The sequence below is a fragment of the Panthera uncia genome, chromosome C2 (assembly GCF_023721935.1).
Source record: "Panthera uncia isolate 11264 chromosome C2, Puncia_PCG_1.0, whole genome shotgun sequence".
NCBI lineage: Eukaryota > Metazoa > Chordata > Mammalia > Carnivora > Felidae > Panthera > Panthera uncia.
The window spans coordinates 67,059,638-67,080,769 of record NC_064810.1 but is presented as its reverse complement, the minus strand read 5'-3'; the positions used below and the strand labels follow the sequence as shown (position 1 = coordinate 67,080,769).

The window sequence follows — 21,132 nt, the reverse complement described above, 5'->3', positions numbered from 1 at the left end:
GGACTACTCAAGATTTCTGTGCATCTAAGAATTGGCATGAGAAGTAACTACTCTGGCAGAGCGCATGAAACACAATAGGGTATTGAAAGCATGCCTTCAATTACAGAACATTCCTTGGAGTTTGGAAGGGAGGGGAGACTGTTGAAGTTACAGACTTTGGAGTAAAACACAGTTCCTCTTGGGAGGCAGTGCATGTCTACATTCCCACTGCTTTCTCAGAGCAGAACAGGAAACCCCTCTATGCCAGACAGGGCATCTGTGAGGGCGGGGCTCCCAGATGGCTGATTCCACCTTCTAGCGCTCCCCCGGGCTTGCGTGCGTGAAGTGGGAAATGTGGGGGCCCTTGGCCCACTGCTGCAATTCCTCCTCACTTGGGGTCCTCTGCCTTGATGTGTTCTGTCTCCCCTCTGCCACTCTCTTTCTTGACCACCCCTCTCTGGCCTCCATCCTTTGAAAGCAAGAACTTCTCAGTGCAAGTGGGGAGTGGCTCCGGAACAGATGACAGGGAGGTTGTAGGATCCCCAATCCCTCTTGAGCTGAGAAAGCAGTTGGCCAGACATGCCGCAGGCAGGATGTACTTGGAGGCAGGAGGCTGGGCCAGATGACTCAGTGAGAAGAAGCCAGATTCAGGACTATTTTCCAGAATCTACTTCTACTACAGCTCTGCCTCTAAACCTCCTTCTCCACTTTTTTTTTTTTTTATTTTTTATTTTTTTTTATTTTTGGGACAGAGAGAGACAGAGCATGAACGGGGGAGGGTCAGAGAGAGAGGGAGACACAGAATCGGAAACAGGCTCCAGGCTCCGAGCCATCAGCCCAGAGCCTGACGCGGGGCTCGAACTCACGGACCGCGAGATCGTGACCTGGCTGAAGTCGGACGCTTAACCGACTGCGCCACCCAGGCGCCCCGCTCCTTCTCCACTTTTGCTCAGCAGATATGTTAACAAATTCCTATAGGCCTGGCTTATTTCTCACTAACTCTTCCACAGAGGTCTCCTGGGCCTCCTTACATGGCCTTGTCTCCTCCTTGCTAGAAGGCTCATCCCTTTGCCCAATCCCATGTCTGAATGAGCACTAACAGATCGGAAATCTTTGGAAGCGTTCCCTAAAACCTTTCCTCCCTTTTCAAGTCATCAAAACAGATTTCTCTGCCTTTCCCTTCAAAAGCTGTCCCGGAGTATTTTATACTAAGAAGGTTACATAGCCATACATTGATTAGGGATATGCCTGGATTTTTAATGGCTCAAGAAAACAGGATTTAGAACATGTTCTTCCAAATAGAAAGATCCCACAGATAATTGTAGAAATAAGCCACAGGGGGCGCCTGTGTGGCTCAGTCTTGTGTTCAGCTCAGGTTATGATCTCACTGATCATGAGTTCAAGCCCTGCATCAGGCTCTGCGCTCCACATGGAGCCTGCTTGGGATTCTCTCTCTCTCCCTCTCTCTCTGTCCTTCCTCTGCTCGTGCTCTCACAGCCTCAAAATAAATAAAGTAAAAAAAAAAAAAAAAAAAGCTACAAACCTTCCAGCAGCCTTTTGCGGGGGAGGGCGGGGGGGGGGGGCTTGCTAGCTTTGAATTACACAGTTTTTATGAATGGACTCATCAGAAAATGAATGTGAGGCCCAGCACAATATCTTACTTGTTTCTGCATCCTCAGTGCCTAGCCCAGGGCTCAGCATGCTGCAGGAGCCCAAAATATACCAGTTGAATGATGAGACCCAGCCTCCTCCATCCTAGATCTTTTTTCTTTTTTCTCTTTTAATATGACCTGCCTCTCCTGGCATTTAATATTGGCTATGATGAAATCCCTGCCTGACTATTTTAGAATGTTCCATTATGTTCAAATTGTATTATAAAGTACGCAGAAGAGAAAGATCATAGTCGGCTCTAAGATAAAAGAAGCAATTTTGTAGGAAAAAAATTAAAGTTAAAAAAAAAACATGAAATAAATTCCAGGACCTAGCTAACAAAGAATTTACTGGTAGAGCAATATTGATAAAAGACCAAATAGGAAAAGACTCAGCAGCTGGTTCATTAGAATAACCTTTTCCCCAGTTCGGGGGAAGGACAATTACAGGCGACAGAAGGTAGCATGGAGTTGTCCTGCCTGGGGGTCTATACTAAGCTTCAGTGAAAAAGACAACAAATATGGAAAGGCTTCTCTATTCTTAGATAAAAGAGGGTGAGGTGGCAGGGCTAAGACATCAATCGATGTTTTTTCTCTGAAAAGAAAAAGGGTAATGCATTTCCTTGGGACATGGAGCAAGGATTCTAGGGCATGAGCTGAAAGAGCAGGAGGATTATGGAGGAGAGGGACCACCCCATTGGAGACATCTACGTCACTTACTAAAACGATTTCTCAGCAATAACTTACTCACTGGGAAGAGCAATACAATGTGAATGAGTGAGTTCAGGAAAGAACTAAGAAGAAAGAGACCACCCCAACACACCCCTTAGATCTTAGCTGAATTCCACTGGGCTGACCCTGTCCTGCCTATGGCAGGTGAAATGGGAGCCATCACCTCTCATGACTTCTTCCGGTCACTTTCTCTGAGTCACAGACCTAAACAGAAATAGGTAGCTGTGTGTGTAGGTCAAGAAAGCAATTTTGTTTGGGACACGTGGATGCAGTTTAGTGGGAGGGAAGCAGAATTTTCCTGAAGTTTAATTTTCACAAGCCTCCAAAATGATATATTCCTGGTGGAGAAAGAGATACATTTGACACTGGGGACATTTGCAATAAATAAAATCATCTACAGAACTAAACCCTGACCTTTTTAGCATCTTTGGATTTCTGCGAAGGCTTTGGGGACCAGGACTTTGCTAGCGATGCATCAAGTGTGCTTGGGTTCACTCGCAGGTGGAGAGACCTGAAGGGCTCCCACAAAGTCTCTAGTCCCCAGAATAGCCCTTTATCTAGCTGCCAGGCCGAAATCCCAAGCTCTCTCATTACAAATCCTTCTTTGGTGTTTAGTCTTTGTTGTTAAAATTCAAAGGAGACTCGCAAGGCCTTGTGAACAGGTGTATCTTAGTGTGCACGCAGTTGTTCGATTTGTCTTCGGAGGAAGGTGCAGGTGCCAACAACCTTCCCAACTTCCTGAAGGACTAGTAACCCCTCAGCCTTGTAATGATGCTAAGGTTTGGGAGTCCTCATGCCAGAATTGATTCTATGCTCCCACACGGATATAGGCTCTGTCTACGATGAAAATTTCAATAGAACAAAATATCTTTTCCTTGAAATCAGTTGTGGTTAACGATGGTATGAGAAAGATATTTAGGTTCCTGCTGGGCATAATTCAGGATTTGGGAAACTGTCATTATTTCTTTTAATTGTTAGCTCGGAAGAGCATTTGTTTTTGTTTTTAAAAACATATCTAAAAGGTCCTGAAGGGTAGAAACATCTTTTGGTTTTTCTGATTCTCTTTCACAGGCACACATTTCACACATGGAATTACTCTGTACACAGAATGAATAAAAGGATGAATGAAGGAATACACAGGTATGTTGACAGCCTGAGAGCTTCTCTCATTGCCTGACACCTATGACACATCACTGCCTTATAATAGTTCCTCATTTATTTGAAACGATAATGTATAATTGGAAGTACTGATGGATAGGTATTGCATTCATGTTGTTTTCTACTTTCTGTGGTGTGTGACCAATAGGTGTATAAAACTTTTCGGCCAAAAGAAACATCTACTCTAACCCTCTTAATGTAGAGGTGTGGAGCTGAAGTTCACAGAGAACAGGTGATTTGCCCAAGGGTGCCCAGCAGCTGCCCTGGAGACAGAGGCTGAGATCCAGGCCTCCAGACTCCCAGCCTCATCTCTTTTTTTGGTTCATTTCTCTCTCTGACAGCTGTGCTCATATTAGAATCTCAGTGAATCCTTATTTACTAACACCTGCACACAGGTCAGACGTTGGCATGCTACGCCCCTGCTCTCATTCAGTAAAATATCTGCACAGCGCTCTACTGACAGAATGTGGCTACGTAGAGATGACATGGAAAGCAACTTGCAATTCTTTTGGGGCCATGACTCTCGAAATACAAGTTTGAGGATGGGCTTTCACATCTGATCTGACAGTTTGATTTCTCCAGGTGCAAATCCATTACTGACTCACGATGAATCAAAGCAAGCCAAGGGATGGGTTTCCTGGTTTGGCCTGACTCCAGGGAACAAATGCAGTACTCTGACCTGGCTCCCAGAATGCTATCTCAACATCAAATGGCAGATTTTCTCTTATTGGGTTTGATAAATTTAATACACCCTGCATTTCATATATGAAGTCCTTTGGGGAAATAAACAGTACCTGTAGCTTGTCTCCTACCACAGACAATGAAAAAGCCATTTCTTCTTGTCAAATGTGCAGTGGAATCGTCCATGTGTTCACAGGAGGGCCACCGCACACAGGGAAACATGAAGGTGCTGGAAAGCTCTGCAGTTTTAGAGACTGCATGTGCTTAATCATTTCCTACTACTTAAGTAAGAATGGACCTGAGTTTTTTGAACTGGAAGAGACCTCAGGGAACATCCTTGTTCACTCCTTCACTTCAGAGATGTGGTAAATAAGAAATGAAGTGACTTGCTCCAGGTCAAATAGCTGAAGACACCAGGCCTGGGATACGGGGGCTCCTGGGTCTCTCCAGTCTAGTACATGAAGAAACTGGCCAGGTCTCCTCTCTAAAGCTGGCAACTCAGAATATCTGGGTTTCACACAGCTTGCTTTCAAGCATAGTCAGGAATACGTAAGAAGATACAACCAGAAAAGGGAAAGCTGGATGGGAAGACGGGCAGGAAAAGAAGAGGAGGTGACCAAGCCAACCTATGCTCTTGTCCGACTACAATTAATCAGTTTTATGGGTAGCTAGCTTGAAAGATAGGATAGCTAAGGAAGGTGGCCAGGAAAATAGTAAGGATTACCAGAATCTTCACTAGCCATTGTTTAAAAAAATGGAATCACATAGTTTATTCTCTTGACTCCACCTTCTACAGTATTTGTGCCTCTGCTGAGACGAGGAAGCCCTGTCAAGAAAATCTATTTGGGTTTTGGTGTGGGTCATTCACTTTCTTCTCTCACAGTACATGGGCCTTAGTTGGTGACATAAAAACAGAAACTCTATTTCCAATAAGAGAAAACAGAATATCGCATGTTGGAATTCATCTTTACGCTTCAGGATGTGATAGAGCTTGATGGTACACAACCAGGTCTGTGAAATGTCTCTACTAACCACTCCTACATTTGATAGAGACTCATCTGGGAGAGAAATAAGGATCTCAGAAACTCCTGCTTCTGCCCAAGAAAGTTAAAGCCAACATGGTCTAAAAACAGTTCCCTAGACGACTTGATTTTAAGTTCCCTCTAAGTATCTATACATATGTATGCAAATGCATAGAAAAATTTCTGAAAGGATTCATAAGGAATACTTTGGAAAAGGGGAATGGAGTCAGCACGTTTGTATGGAGGTAGACTTCACTCTGTATTTCTGTACTGGGTATTTTATAATGGATAAACATTCATGCACTTCGTGTTTAATTTTCAAAAAATTAAAATAAATGGAAGAAATTTTACTTAAAAAAATTGTTTCTGGTTACCACATTGATCGCTTATGGAAAGAATGCTGGTCTAGGACTCAGTTTACCTGCTAAAACTTGCCTGTGTCATTGAACCTAAAAGGTTCTCTGTTAATCTGTAAAATGAGGTAGTTGGATTAGATCATCTCCTTGATTCCATGATTCATCTTGGGTTAATGAGAAGAAAATCAATCTGAATTAGAAAAAGTCTAAATTAAGTTGTACTAAGCAGACATTTCACTTTTTACCATTTAGGTAAATTAAAAGTGTCTCCAAGTCATTCTTGACATTCTGGTCATGACTGTAGAAGCCTCCCTTGCAGACTAGAAGAGCCAGGAGGGAACCTTGAGAGCACTGTGATGTGGGGTTAGAGCTAAAATGATTTGTTGTGTTTCTCTCATTTTATCAAGCTAAAATGAATTCCATGCTTTCCTTTTGTATTTGCTTTTTTTGTTTGTTTGTTTAGTTTTAGTTTTTTTTTTTTTTTTTTTTTTTTTAAGGTAATTCTCCCTTGTTGAATGAAAGAACAGCTAGGGTGGGGTAACCTTTTGCTCTCACTTTCTGAGCGTGGGTTGAGATGGAAAGCTATTATAATAGAGGTCTTCCAGGTTCCAAGGCACAACAGAAAGACTACAGAAGGCAGTTTAATCAGCCCATATTCTAAAATGCAGCAAATAATGACTAGAAAAGCTTGTTAGAGACCTTTGTCATTCCCATTTCAGGGAACATTCTAACTTATCAGACTTGCTGTGGGAGAACTGTTAAATCTTTCTGGATTTAGTCACGCTAGCGTCCTGCTCAGGAAAGGGAAGCCCAGCTGCGTGGCCTTAGAAGTATTCAAGAATGAGACCACGCTTTTGCCTCAGAGCTTAGGGTGGGGTTCAGGGGGAAGCCTGTGCCAGGAAGTCAGTTTGAGGAAGCAGACACCTAGGAGAGTCTCAGACACCTGAAAGGACATGCCTGCTCAGGGTAGCAAAGGTGTCTGCTTACTGAGCACACAACTACCTCCATTGAGCACAAAGTACCCAATGGATGCTGTTAAAAGAACACCCCAAAATCTCCCGGTCAGCTTTTGTTCTTCTAGGGTGGTCCAACACCACCTGCCTCTGGAGCATTGCTTATATTTTCCTAACAGACTGAAGAACTGTTTGATAGTATGGAAATAAACTTTAATTTGTCCCTTTCTGTATAATTCCAAATTAAAGTGGATTTCTATTGTTCCGCTAACTACAAAACACGTCTAGTCAAATACCCTCATAGTTTTTTGTATGTTTCTTTTTTAATATGGCACTTTCTTCTTATCACAGCTTTTGCACTTATTACATAAGATGGTATAATCATAGTAATTCCTGTACTTATTATCTCAGGCACAAGTGTGGAATTAATGTGATTTTTAACATTAATTTAAAGTAAATTTACTGTGCATTTGTATTTGATCTTGAGTTTGAAATGCAGCTTCTACTTATGCAAGCAGCAAGACGAATGCCTAGATTTTAGTAAAAATAATAGTAAAAAAACCTAATTTAAAGTAGATGGGAATTTAATCTCTTCGATTTAAAATCTCTTAGCTTGAATCCCTCATTAGAAGGGCTTCATAAAAACAAGCTGTAAACATTCTCAATAATTAAGCATAAATATATGATCTATGATAAAGCTTGGCCCTTAAGCCATATATGCTTAAATATACAAAATTATACTTGTACTCGATTCCCTCTTGTTATTTTATTAGCTCCATCCTCCAGTGAAATGCATTTGTGTGTGTAATTATCTTGCTCCTATGCCTCGACCATGGACCATATTAAAAAATGTTTCTTCCCATAAACTGTGAAGTATTCATTGATAAGCCACAGGGAACTTACACTATAACATGTCCTTACCAATTAATGCTGTTGACTTGGTTTATGAGGATTGAATTATTCATCAGAATCTTTTTATATTATGTTCCTGAAAGCTAAGACTTAGAGCACCAACGGGGTGAAGAAAACAGAATGATCTTACTTAAAAAACAGTCACCTCAATTGGACCCCTGTACTTTCCACACTCCATAACGATGATTTGCTCTTAAGTCCCACTGTGTATGAACATGAAGGGGTGCTCATGAACACCCCCAAAAAGTCCAAATTAAGCTGATGTTTTGTGAGGTAGGGAAAACATTGCTTTGGGAGTCAGACAGTGTGGGTTTTAGTTGATTCTACTTTTGTCACTATCTAGAATTGTGACCTTTGGCAAGACCCTTGACCTTTCTGGGATGGTTTCTATAAATTCTAAAATGAGGGCTTGGCTTAGTGGAGTGTTAAGACTTCTTTCATTATAAAATATCATTACAAATCTGCAGTATTTGTTTAGAAAGTACAGAGACAACAGCTGGTCTATTTTTATGCATGCTAGAAATAATCACACAAAGTGAAAAAAAAAATATGACTTGAAGCATTCAGGAAATACCGTGTAATCTTCTTTCCCCATCCTCCAAAGCCCTTTGGTTATATCAGGTTTGGTATATGAAATTTTGATCACTTAAAACATGGCAGTTTGTGATCAGAACAAGCATCTGCCAGATATGAATGAGCTGGAAGGACCATCTCACCTCACGTACGCTAAGACAATGGCTGGCGTCTGGTACAATGTAGGAATTTTTGATCACTACTCACTTGGGATGTCTTTCAACTAAATAGTCATTTAGGTAATATTTTTAATATTTTTCTTTACTTTGTATTAGAAGTAGAATTAGCTATAATTAAAATATTTTGTATTATGTCTTAATTATAGCAAAATTTCATAGAGCAGTCCTCAAACAGTGGTTGTAGTCAGTGGTTCTGACTACAACCAAACACTTCATAGTTCTTCCCTCTCCTTTCTGTCTTCTGTCTATACAGGAAGGGGTGGTGGTGATTTTAGCACTGGCTCACGGACTACTCCTATCTCTAGTGGCTGGCTTTCAATCATCTTCAAGAAATCTGCTTTCTTTTTATTTAAGAATGACAGGGTTAATTGGAAGTAAGCCCAGCCTTCACAGGTTTTCTTCTCTTTGGCAAGTTCCTTAGTTCCTTCCATTCTTGATGCTAAGTTAGCAGGATGGTTATAAAGGGGCTGATTTAAAGGTGACTGAAGACAGATGCTGAAGGGGAGGGTTTTCTTACTTTTCAAGGAGCACAATTTAGGATCTTAGAAGAAAGCTTAGGTCCTCCTCTGAGATTGAGGTGAGTTAACACACAGCCTTCAAATTACCAAGAGGGGAGAGGAGGGGCATTTGGGACTGTGTGTGACGGTGTGTGCACATGTGTAGAGAGGAGCAGAACTGAGGGCTGACTAGCTCTCTCTAACTGCATTTTGTCCTAATGCAGTGGCTAATGGAAGGAGCTGGCTTGTGCTTTGTCCAGAAAAAGACAAATAAAATACAAATTTAGCTGACAAGGAAGATGTAAATTTCAACTGAAGAGAAAAAGAGGGGGGGAAGGAAGCTGAGAATAATGAAGGCAAAGAAAGTACTGTTTTTGTCTTTTTGAGAAACGTTTGGTTTCCTTGGGTAAGGGGAATTATGTAAATGTGAACAGTGGTAACAGCATAATCTCACCGGAGCATATTTTACGTCACAGTGAAATATATGTCTGAGAGCTGTCCAATGAGTAACTGTCATTTTTTTAAAAGCTATCTTCCATACAAAGAAAACAGGTACTGGCAAAATATCGTTCTCTCAAATGTACTGACTCCATATAGAACTGAATTGAAACAACCTGAATTGAAACACAAGAATGTAATTCAGATATAACTCAACAGATTTGAAGATTTCAAGGTTATAAATTGTTATTTTCAAACAAGGGCCATTTAGTAAAATGCAACCCTAGGAAATAATAGCTGGTGCTGGACTTTACATCCCACGCCACCATGTACATATGCATATATATAGGCTGAAGACACAGAATGTTCTATGTGATTTGTCATTTCACTTTTAACAAAGTGCTAAATCAGAACAGAATTACATTTTTCATACAATACTTAATGCGACTATATTAAACATTTAGTCACCTTTAATATAATTATTTCAGATCCTAGTAGATGAAACTGTATTTCACAGAAACAAGGATAAGTTGAGATCGAGACACAAATATGTGCTCGGAAGTCACTGGGAAGCACTTGTTCACCATAATAAAGATGGCCAAAGGTTTCCGACCTAATTAAAAATAAGGAGTCATATAAGAAATGGCTTTATTAGAAAAAACGTAGTGTACACGTGGCTAAATTTTATCATTGATATACCTGTTGGCTATTTTATAATTAAAATCTGATATAGGGTTTAAACTTCTTTAGAAGTTAGTGGCATTTCTTCCTATTCTGATATGTGACTTCGGTAAGGTATGTGATAGATACCCTTTATTTCTTCCCATAATTACAATTAATCAATCAGTAGTTTAGCACTGGCACAGAACATAGAGGGCATTATTTAGGTAGTGCTTTATGTGTAAGATATCCACACTTCCAACCCCAGAACCAGGCACGGGTATGCCATTTAGAGTCTTTAAGCCCCCTATTATCACTCAAGTCCCACATTATTGTTACCTAGTAGTCATGAAATGAATATGATCATCTGTAACCTGACAAAACCTCTGAGTGAAGCTTCTCTCTTCTCCTTTTTTTTTTTTCCTGTTAGGTGTGCAACTCCAAGCAAATGTGCAGTATGCCGTATGATTTGCAGTCCCTTTTCAAACTCCTTCAAGTCTGTGCTATTAAACTGAGACAACCACATCAAGATAGAGTCTGTCATAGGATTCCCTGAAGCACAGAATGAGGAGGAGACTGAGCAAACACGACCCGGGAAGGCACCAGTTGAACCAAGACAACTCTGTAAGACAAAAACACACAGTTGTAAGCATTCACACGTCACCAGCAGAACGGCACCTGTATGCCGGGAGCAATCGCTGTGCATTATTCCAAAGCACTTACACTAAATGCATCATGGAAGGCCTGGAAACCGGTGTTCAATAAACGGCGATCTGGAGTCTGGGTGATACATATGATGTATTATACCGCTTTCATGTGGAACATTTTAAATCAATATTATTAATAACTTTTCATCAGTTTAACTCACCTTGACCTTGGTGGCAAAAAAAAAAAAAAATCCATTTCTTCAAAGAAAAAATAATAACCTTTAAATGTTCGTTTGCTATTTTTTAATGCTATCACTATCACTCTCATCTCTGTTTAGAAATATCTGATGGGTTAAAGATAAGAAAATGACCTGAATTTTGAGATAAGTTTTTTAGATTTCCTTGGACAGAAAAATCTAGTTCTCAGCAAGTAGTAATGATTGTAAAACAGGTTAGAAAATATATGAAAAAAATAAAGTAAAATCTAACAAATTAATCCTAATTCTACCCTCAGAAAAACTACTGTGAATATTTTGGTTTGTTTCTTTCTGTTCTTTTCTCCCCCCTACCAGCATAAATGATGCCCATTATCTGAAAACCTACAGGAATCCTCTAAACAGGTGATTCTGCCATTACTTGCTTTAATGGTATCAAGAACATCCTTCTTCAAAAATGCTCACTCGTGAATTCAGGGCTTGCCTACAGGCCAGTCCCAGCCTTGTGCTAACAAGACACACCCACTCGCTGTGGCTGCCCGTGGCTGCCTCCTCCAGCTCCCGTGGCCCTTGAGCTGTGCATCCATTTGGCTTCCTTCTACCCAACCCTCCTTGGCAGGCAATCCTGAGGCTCTGGGAGCACAAGTGAGCGGCTCCCTGGCATGAAGAGGTTGGGTTGGTGGTGGTGGGGATAACTTCCCTAGTTTAATATCTCTTTAGCAATTTCAATGAAAACAACAACAACAACAACAACAACAACAACAACAACAACAAATGAAGGGAAAAAGCTCCCTGGTACATTTTTTTCCTTTGGGCACTGCTATAGGTTTATATTTTCCTTTTGTACTTCTACAGAATACTAATACTGCCTTAATCTTCAAAAATCATCCTAAAGATTTCTACACTGCTGCTTTCAATCAATCCATAATTCATATGGCTAAAAGAGCAATTTATGCTCAGGAATGGAAATCAGAAAACCAAGTGGTAAGAAAAGGTGCTGAAATACTTTTTTTTCTGTAATATGCTTACAAAAGCAGGCTCCCCACCTCTCAATTTTTACATTTTAAAAGTCAGACATGCTATTCTATAGCATACAACAAAGACATATATTTCAATGGTATTTCTATGCAAAGCTGTTTCTGTGCTTTACTTGGATTGAGTATAATCTAAACACCCAGGAAGGCTGTGACCCCTGGAATCTTGTCTTTATTCCAATATCCCCTGAAATGACACACCAGCATTTTCAGCTTTTATATTAACCATGTAGCTTCTGGATTTCTGATGATAATTTTAACAGGCAAAAAGAAGCAGTTAAAAAAAATAAGAGAAAAAGCAGTAAAATAGAACAGCATACTATTTATATTAAAAGTGAACATTCTGGGGACGCCTGGGTGGCTCAGTCGGTTCCGACTTCTGCTCAGGTCATGACCTTACGGCTTGTGAGTTTGAGCTCAGAGCCTGGAGCCTGCTTCATATTCTGGGTCTCCCTCTCTCTCTCTCTGCCCCTCTCCTGCTCATGCTGTCTGTCTCTGTCTCTCAAAAATAAACATTAAAAAAAAAAATTTTAAAGTGAACATTCTGACTTTTAAGCAACAGCTAAAAAAAAGTATGGTACTTGACAAAGTAGTCTACAACAATGACATTTTCTAAATCTTAAGAGACTGTATTTTATGGGGAGCTAGAGTAACACACATGTAGCAGCAACCAACTTGTCCTTGCTCTCCTCAAACCTAGAAATTTATCGAATATTGCGAAAGCAGACCTTTTATTTCATCAGAGTTGTAAATTATTCCTTCGCCCTGGGTTCAGATGAAATCTATAAAAATGCCTCATAACTGCTGTTTAGTGTTATGGTTTAGTTGGTTTTCACTACTGTGCCTTCCTCTGAAAAGTTAAGTCCACCTTTTAGTTAAGTTCACTTGGCTCAACCAACTACAAGTGTTCTTTGAAATTATTTGCCATTTCAGAAAGCAAAAAGGTATGCATCTATATATTTTCCCACTGAAAACCGTTCACATGAACCACAGCTTAGGTGCTCTAATAAGCAGGAAATGGCTTGCTTAAAAGTTTAACATGACCTTCGAGTAGCAAAGTCACCTGCTGTCCTTTCTGAGCCTGGTGTCATATGACATAATTGAACCAAGAGAATCCTGATTCATTGAAACGTTCTTAAACTTGACACCTTTTTAAAAGGAACACAGCTTTCTAATATTCCTTCTTTCGGTCTTTCACTAGAGAAAGTACGAATCTATTCTACACAGTTTGCCTCTCTCTCTATTTTTGCTGGTTCTCTATCATTTATTATATATACTGCATCTTGAGTACTGTCTGTCAGTTTTACAGTTTAGACAGGTGCTATGCTATGTTTTACTCAGTGAAGTGGGCTCTGCACCAAATGGTGATGTTCTTCTGGGATTATCTAATTAGGATTTCGCTCATCCTCTTACTTTTTTCTTCTAGAAGCACTCTTATACTCTTCATCTCATCTTTCCCTTTAATGATGTTATGCTTTTGTTTTCTATCACCTTTGAGTACTTGTCTATTCCCAGATACCACCCTCTGGAACCAACCTTCTACTTTCTTTGGGAATTTAACCAGAATTATGATGATTTAACAAAATTGCCTCTATTCACCCTCAAGAAGAGCCAGCTGACATAATGATCTCATGGTATAATGCCATGCTGTCTTCACTCCACACTAAGTATCCAATGGATCTAACCATAATGTTGTATGATTACTCCCTACATATAAAATTACTCCTGACTAGTCCATATCTGATGAACCTATTCTGGTAACTAGCAGTCAATGCCTCCCCCTCAGCCAGGCTCCTGAATCTTTTGAGCCTCAATGCAGCCTCAGATTCATGTGGTCAGCTACTTCAAAAATGAAAGGCCAGAGGTAAAAACCTTTAGTTCATTTAGCCAAAACCTGCTGCAAAGCTTGTAGAACAACAACAACAACAAAAAAATAGCAAACAATACAAACTTCAGAACAAGCTACAAACTATCAAGTAGAACATGAGAATATATTTCAAAGCATATAAAGAACCTAAGAGCACCCTCAGACTGATTTTGTCAAATTGAAGTTATTAGAATAAAGCTTCATTGCACTGTCTGAAATAACTCACTGAGATTCTCAAAGCAAACATTATACGAAGCAACTCAGTTTTATAAATATGCTTATATTAGGGAGCAAGTAACAGTTTTTGACTTCTTTTTTTTCTTTTCTTTTTTTTTGAAAGTGACCTTGAAAACCCCAAGACAGAAAAACTCTAAGAAACTTCTGACACTGTTCCAGGTACCCCAAATAGAATAAAAACAGGACATGGGAGACCCTGTGGCCCAGGGCTCCAAAGAAGCCAGTGCCACTGGCATAGAAACTGGTATGACATCCATCGTCAATGATGGCAATGGCCATGATCTGCAAGCAAATCACCAGTGGAGGCTTTCTTGCTTGGCAAGCCATTCTAATGTGGTCATTTTGGGGCTAGTCTGTATAGCCCTGAAAAATTATATCTGATACAGCCACCCACTAAGTAGCACGTTGTGGGGAAATAAAATGCTAGTCAGAAAGTTTAGTACTTCTTCAAGGAGTGACCTACGAAACCAGAGATCTTCATGATGATTAAAATACAGGCCTTCCAATCACATAACTGACAGAATTGAGTCCTGACATGTAACTAACTTCTGGGTGAGTTTTTCAAGTTTTAACGTGACTGAATTATGGCATTTGAATGCTGGCTGTAATGGAAGGGACTTCCATTCATCCTATGAAATGTTTGGGGTACTGGCTGGGGAACTGAAAGTTATTTTTAGGAGATAACTTTGCAGAATCGTCAGACTTGTAATGTATGTATCCTCAAACCTCAGTTGTGAGGCATGTGAACTCCCACTACAGGACTTTTGGGGCGAGATCAACTAGTCATACATGAAAGAGCCTCAACAAGGTCTTCATGGTTCTAGTAACCTTAGCCTTAGAGAGATGTGGGCATATTTGTATGCATTTATTACACACAGTAACAAATAAACATGTAAAAAGCATTTTTTTTTAATGTTTATTTTTGAGAGAGGGAGAGAGAGTGAGCAGGGAGGGGCAGAGAGAGAGAGGGAAACAGAATCCCAAGCAGTGCTCTATTAGCACAGAGCCCAACACGGGACTGAAACTCATGGACCATGAGATAGTGACCTGAGCCAAAACCAAGTCAGACGCTTAACCGACTGCGCCATCCAGGCACCCCTAGAAAACAGAAGCCTAGGGGCGCCTGAATGGCTCAGTCTCTCTCTCTCTCTTTCTTGCCCCCAACCTGCTCACTCTGTCTCTCTCTCTCAAAATAAATAAACTTAAAAAAAAAAAAAAAAGAAGCCTAGATATTTAAATTATTACCAGCAAACAGCAAATTATCTAGAAGGAAACAAAGAAACATTTGGTGAGTGCCAGTAATGCCCTGGCCTAGGGCTCTTTCACACATACCTTCTCATTAACTCTCTAAAATGTCAAAATGAACTGAGATTTTCTTTTTTCCTGAAAATCATCTTGCCAGACTAAAATTAATTATTAAAGTTTCATTTTTCATAATAATCATGGAGATTAGGCAGAAACCTTTAACACCCACACAAGAGATGTATACAAACATGTGACCAGAAACCAAGCAAAAAGAGGGAAGTTTTTTTCCCCAGCTAGATAAATCCTTGATCACATCAGTGAGACAGGAATTAGCAGAAATGTTGCTAAGTGTTTCTTCTGCCACCTATGCCAAAGAAACAAAAACATCTGCTTGTACCTGGTCACTAGGAATCTGCAAAATTGGGGTGAACGCCAACTGATGTCAGTTCTAGCACCCTTGCGCCAGACTCCAGTCTCTGTTGAACAAGTTGAAAGCTGCAGCTGGACCAGCAGAGTGACACAGACTCTCTGCTGGCCAAGCAAGATGGTCAGGGGTACACTGGGCTCTTCCATAGTCAGTGTAAGGGTAGTTAGTCTCTGCCTTAAACTGATGAATAAACATGTGTTATGTTTTAGAGACCACATGCAAGAGGTTTCTTGGAGGATAACATTATCGGGCTTCTACTGTTGTCGTTTTTATATACTGGGAGGACAAAACTTATTCCCAGCAGACAGAAAAAAACACGCTCTACCAGGCTGCAGGGACCACTTAGCAGAGCTGTGTCCGTGGGCTGGAAAATTGTTTCTACACCTGAAGGGGCAACATAGCCATCTCTCATACTTTACCATGCAAAAAGAGAGGCATTAAGCCTCTTAACTTCAACTGTGACAAACTGAAGTGGATTAAAGCTGATGTGTAATAATTGTTTATTCTATTTGGAATTGTTTGTTCTGTTTAGAAAACACATTGGAGGGAAAGACCTTATTCTAACACCTCCTGATGGCATTTTCCCTAATGGAAACACATGTTTTCAAGAGGACTATCAACAGGAGTCTGGCTTCATCAATCTCTCTCTCCTTCATAAGAGAAACTGACCTCACATCAAGTTTAGGAAAGTTAAAACCTACTTCGCCTGCATTACTGATTGGTGGAAATGATCTAGTTTGTTGTTAATCATATATATTAAGAAATTAACATATCATTTGGATGCTTTTTGCTGTTAGGTGAAAATGCTATGTTAAAAGTTGTCTAAAACCCAGGCCAGATTCTGTTTCATCAGCTTTGAAAGTTTCAAAAATGTATTTTCCAGTCAAGGTTGTTATTATGGCTATTATTTCAATTATAACACTGTCAGGAAGTTTCCTATAAAATATTAGGCCTCTTGGATTGTCACACTTTAGAGCATGTATTACATTTGAATCTTAAAATTAGATTCTTCCATGTACAAATTATGCAAATTTACTGGTATTTGATGAGCAGTTAAGAGAAAAGCAATGAGGAAAAAAAGGTAGTAATAACAGATTGCTTATGATGAGGAAATAAAATAGGATACAAGCCTAGTAGAAATTAATAAAAATTTACATTCAAGAATCACAAGTATAAACCCTTAACATGCAAGAAAAAAATACTAGATAATTATGCTCAAATGTTTCAAAACAGCAAGACAGATTTTGGACAGAGAAGAATGAGTAACAGAGAAAACCAAACAGCTGTGCAAAACGGAGTCACTACAAACCCATGGATCCCAACCTCAGGTGGCCTGCCTTCAGTGTGCCCAGCAATCTTTCCAGCTGTCCCTGCGGTGTCTCCTCCCATCCCTCCAAGGTTATTTTAATGTTCCATTCTCTCCTTAAGCCCTGTCTCCACTATCTTCCCACCAGCTCTTGACAGACAACTGGCTTCTAAGCAGAAGCTGGTGCCATCAAGAAGGAGCTCCTTCAACAATCGCCCTGGGAAGCGTGTCTGCCTCTGTGGCCGCCCGCACTGCTTCCTCTCCTAACTCCTTTTGTCCAAGTCTAACTCCTCCACTTGAGTTCAGGACCCCATCCCTTCCTCTCTTGTAAGGGCCTCCCTTTTCTTCAAAGGTGTACCCCCTGGGTTCTCACTTCAACCTTCTTTTCACTCTATACCTGTGCTGACCAATTCACTAGCCACTAGCTATGTGTAGCTATTTAAATTTCAACTTACATTAATTAAAAGAAAATGGTAAAAAGTCCAATCCCTTACTTGCACTAGCTGAGTGTGGCTAGTGGTACTGTACTGGACAGTAAAGAACACTGCCAGCCTCCTAAAAAGTTTCACTGGAGAGTGCTGTTCCTTATATTCTACCCACTCCTTGGGTGACCTCTCATTCATCTCTAAGGATTGACACTACAAATCTACCTCTGACTTTAACTTGTACCTTATGTTAAGACAGTAGATTCTAAGTATCTTTTAAAAAGCAATATACCAGTGGTTCTCAACAAGAACCAGTATATTAGAATCACTTGGTGGCTTTTTAAAAATACAAATACAGGGCCCCAGTCCAGGTTAATTAAACCAGAAACTCTAGGGAGTGAGGGTGCATTACATTAGTCTAGGATGCATTTCAAGAAAAACAAAATGGAGGATCTTTTTTTTAGGCACCTGAAAGCTTTGTCAAAGTAATTTGCTTTGGTGAGAATTCTCCACATAAATTCCCTATACACCAGTGCCACAAACCTCTCTCGTAACACATTTAGATAGTAAATAAAAAGTCAAATTTCTTACCTGTGTGATAAAATGTGAGAAAAAATAAAAGTACTCCCATGAACATATTACTTAAAAAAGTGACAACTCCACAAGTAATTCCTTCTGGAACTGGGTAGACAGTCTCCACAAAAAGCTCAAAAAATATAGGTATACTGCTATTCAAGAACACTCCCAGGAGAATGCAGGAGGCATATAATGTCACTAAAATGAAAACACAAACATTTTAGTTTCATGGTAGCAACAGTGAGTCATATCAGATAGATCTTCTGGGTATTCTCTTTCAGAAGTATCAACTCTGGAATTTCATATCTTTTCAATGGTAGTTGATAAAGTTTGACAAAGCATCACATATCTGTCAGCTCTTTGCTCAGGTTTTGTGGAGTAGATAGGAGAAGGTTTTGTTGCCAGATGACCATCAGGATTTGCTTTATCATTTTGGTTTGGATTACTTCAAAGCACAGAAGTGATTTCATCACTATAATCATTTCACCACTATAATATATAATTAAAAGGGTTCTTCTCCCTCAGTCACACTCCTGGCAGACAGAGGTTTACATAAAATACAGCAACTTAATTTGAAATCTAAACTCATTCTATAATTTTAAAGAAAACTTAAAATCTAAGAATAAATGTAAGAAACATTAAGTGTTCCTAAAAATTACATATTTAAAAGGACTGGTTAGTAATCATCTTCAAATACAAAATAAAAATATTTAGTATGTAACTCCCAGAGAAATGCTAAAAATATAACTAGTCTTCAGTTTTGGAATGAATTTTATGTCAACAGTTTTTAAAAAATACATAACTTTTTATATGTTAACAGAATTTAAATAGAAATTTAGAGAAAAAATTAAAAATATGTAACTTTTTGGTAAGATAGAAAAAAAATTTCACCCAGAAATGTATAATATATAGTGGTTAGGATCCCAGGTTAGCAATAAAAAGCCCATTAACCCTATTCTGTAGTGAAATCTTTGATCTTTGAATAAGGGCATTATTCTTATTCTTAGAAAAATGTCTAGGGAAATGCACCCCACTCCAAGGAATTTTTTCATAGCTACAAATGTTCATTATTTTAAATTTGAAGGTGACAAAAGAACCAATGGGGTAAAAATGATATCCTATAGAACACATCCCTTTTGGACTAGTAAGTATATCATACCCATAGATAATAATGAGTAGAATTTATTCTAAGCCTAAGGTTAGCAGGAAAATACATTTTATTTTAAGAATTCTGAAGATCTAATTGGCTTTATTAAATGATTCATAACTGGGCAGCATCCCATCCAGCAAGTAGAGGGGAACTTTGGGGAAAATATTTTATTTTTTCTGGGAAAATATTTTGAATATTTGTTAAGGAAAAATTCTTTTTTGAAAATATTTATTTATTTATTTAGAGAGAAGGAGTGTGCCAACAGGGGAGGGGCAGAGAGAGGGGGAGAGAACCCAAGCAGGCTCCATGATGTTAGCACAGAGCCCAATGTGGGGCTTGATCCTACAGCCTTTGAGACTGTGACCTGAGCTGAGATTAAGAGTCAGACATCTAACCAACTGAGCCACCCAGATGCCCTGGAAAAAAAATTTCTGTATAGGAACCTCAACTTCCATTTCCTCCTCTAATTACACTAGCCTTTCAGGATTATAAAATATTTAGTCATTCTAATAACACAAATAGCTGGTGATTATACTGATTTTCTTTGACTAGGAGACACATATGAAAAGAGAGAACAAAAGGATCACCGTGAATAAAGAACATACTACTGGCTAAAGCAGTGACCAAATTATTCACATAATTAAACGGGAAGCATCTGATAGTTAAAATAAATACCACTTAAAATATGAAGTAACTTTCAAGATTCTTTTTTTTTAATTTTTTTTAATGTTTATTTATTTTTGAGACAGAGAGAGACAGAGCATGAACGAGGGAGGGTCAGAGAGAGAGGGAGACACAGAATCTGAAACAGGCTCCAGGCTCTGAGCCGTCAGCACAGAGCCCGACGCGGGGCTCGAACTCACAAACCGCGAGATCATGACCTGAGCCAAAGTCAGATGCTTAACCAACTGAGCCACCCAGGCGCCCCTCAAGATTCTTAAAAACAAAACCCCTCATGCTCACTATATATTTGCTAGACACATATCACATAAACAAATCAACACATTCCCCTTTTCATGTGACTCATTAGTGGGACATTTGGAAATGTAGGGATGGAATGTCATCGGTAGCTTTTATAGCATACTCTATCTACAAAACACTCTATAATAATTTATCAGCCAGACAGTGGTAATCAGAGCAGAGATGGCTATCGACCCAAACACAGATGAGTCTAAGAGTTCAAAATAAGAGAATATTGAAATAAATGCCAGGAAGAATCAATCTCTTAAGAACCAGGAAGTGCTACTTCTAAAGATTCACAAACTACTAATAGAATCAGCTGTTTCTAGGAAACACGTTTGGAAATAATCCTTTTGACATTTTTATGTCTGAAATATACCCTTACATGTAGTTTGTAATCAGGCAAGTGAAAATGAAAAATTACCACAATATGTATATAACAATTGCATGTTGTAAAAGAAAGAAAGAATGATAATGTAATGATAAGGATATACAAAAAGAGGACTATCAGTATGAAGTCTTGAAAAGAGAGGTTTGGTTTTATCGATTTTTATCAAGCATGGTACAAAAAAAAAATGAGACACACACACACACACACACACACACACACACACACACACAGAATTTCTCAGAGAAGCAGAGCTTGGTGAAGCAGGGGGCCCCATCTGAAAACTCAAGATCATCCAACTCCCTTGGTTTCATTTCATGTTCATTAAGAATCTTATGATTTTGGTTTCCTAGGTATCTGAATTCTGGAAAGGGAAGAGGAAATCTTTATCACTGGAAATATTAGACTTCTATTATAATTAAACATTGTTGATAGAACTGTAAATAGTTCATCTTCTGATGGTAATTTGAAAATGCTTTTCAAAACAAATAATGCACTTACTCTTTGACCCAACAATTCCACTTCTAGGTATTTATTCTATAGCTATGCAGGTACAAGATTATAGAGAACACTCATTGCAATATTGTTTGTAGCACAAAAAGATTATAAATAAGCTAAGTGTCCACCGATAGGGGGTTGGTTGTTTAAAAATGTATCAAACATCAAAGGTGTATTATGCAACTATTAAAAATGGAAGTAACTCTGTCTATACTGATATTAATGATATCTAAGGTGCGTAAGTGAAAAAGGTGAAGAGTGTTATCTTTTTAAAAAGAACACATGCACTGCTGTTTGTAAATTTATAGAATTCTCTGGGCAAATACCTAAGAAACTGACATACAGGGTTGCCTCTAAAGAGAAAAACT

The 21,132-nt window shown here is 39.1% G+C and overlaps 1 protein-coding gene across 1 annotated transcript in view; it reads right to left on the bottom strand.

Annotated features, from left to right (window-relative positions):
- Positions 1 to 1,719: 1,719 nt before the first annotated feature.
- The window catches only part of SLC49A4 (solute carrier family 49 member 4), an 85,618-nt gene continuing 66,205 nt past the window's right edge, over positions 1,720 to 21,132 (bottom strand). Inside the window, exons 8-9 of the mRNA XM_049628302.1 lie at positions 17,784 to 17,966; positions 1,720 to 10,411 (exon numbers count right to left, since the gene is read on the bottom strand). Coding sequence (XP_049484259.1) covers positions 10,296 to 10,411; positions 17,784 to 17,966 — 299 coding nt within the window. The 3' untranslated portion in view covers positions 1,720 to 10,295. The remainder of the gene's footprint in view (positions 10,412 to 17,783; positions 17,967 to 21,132) is intronic.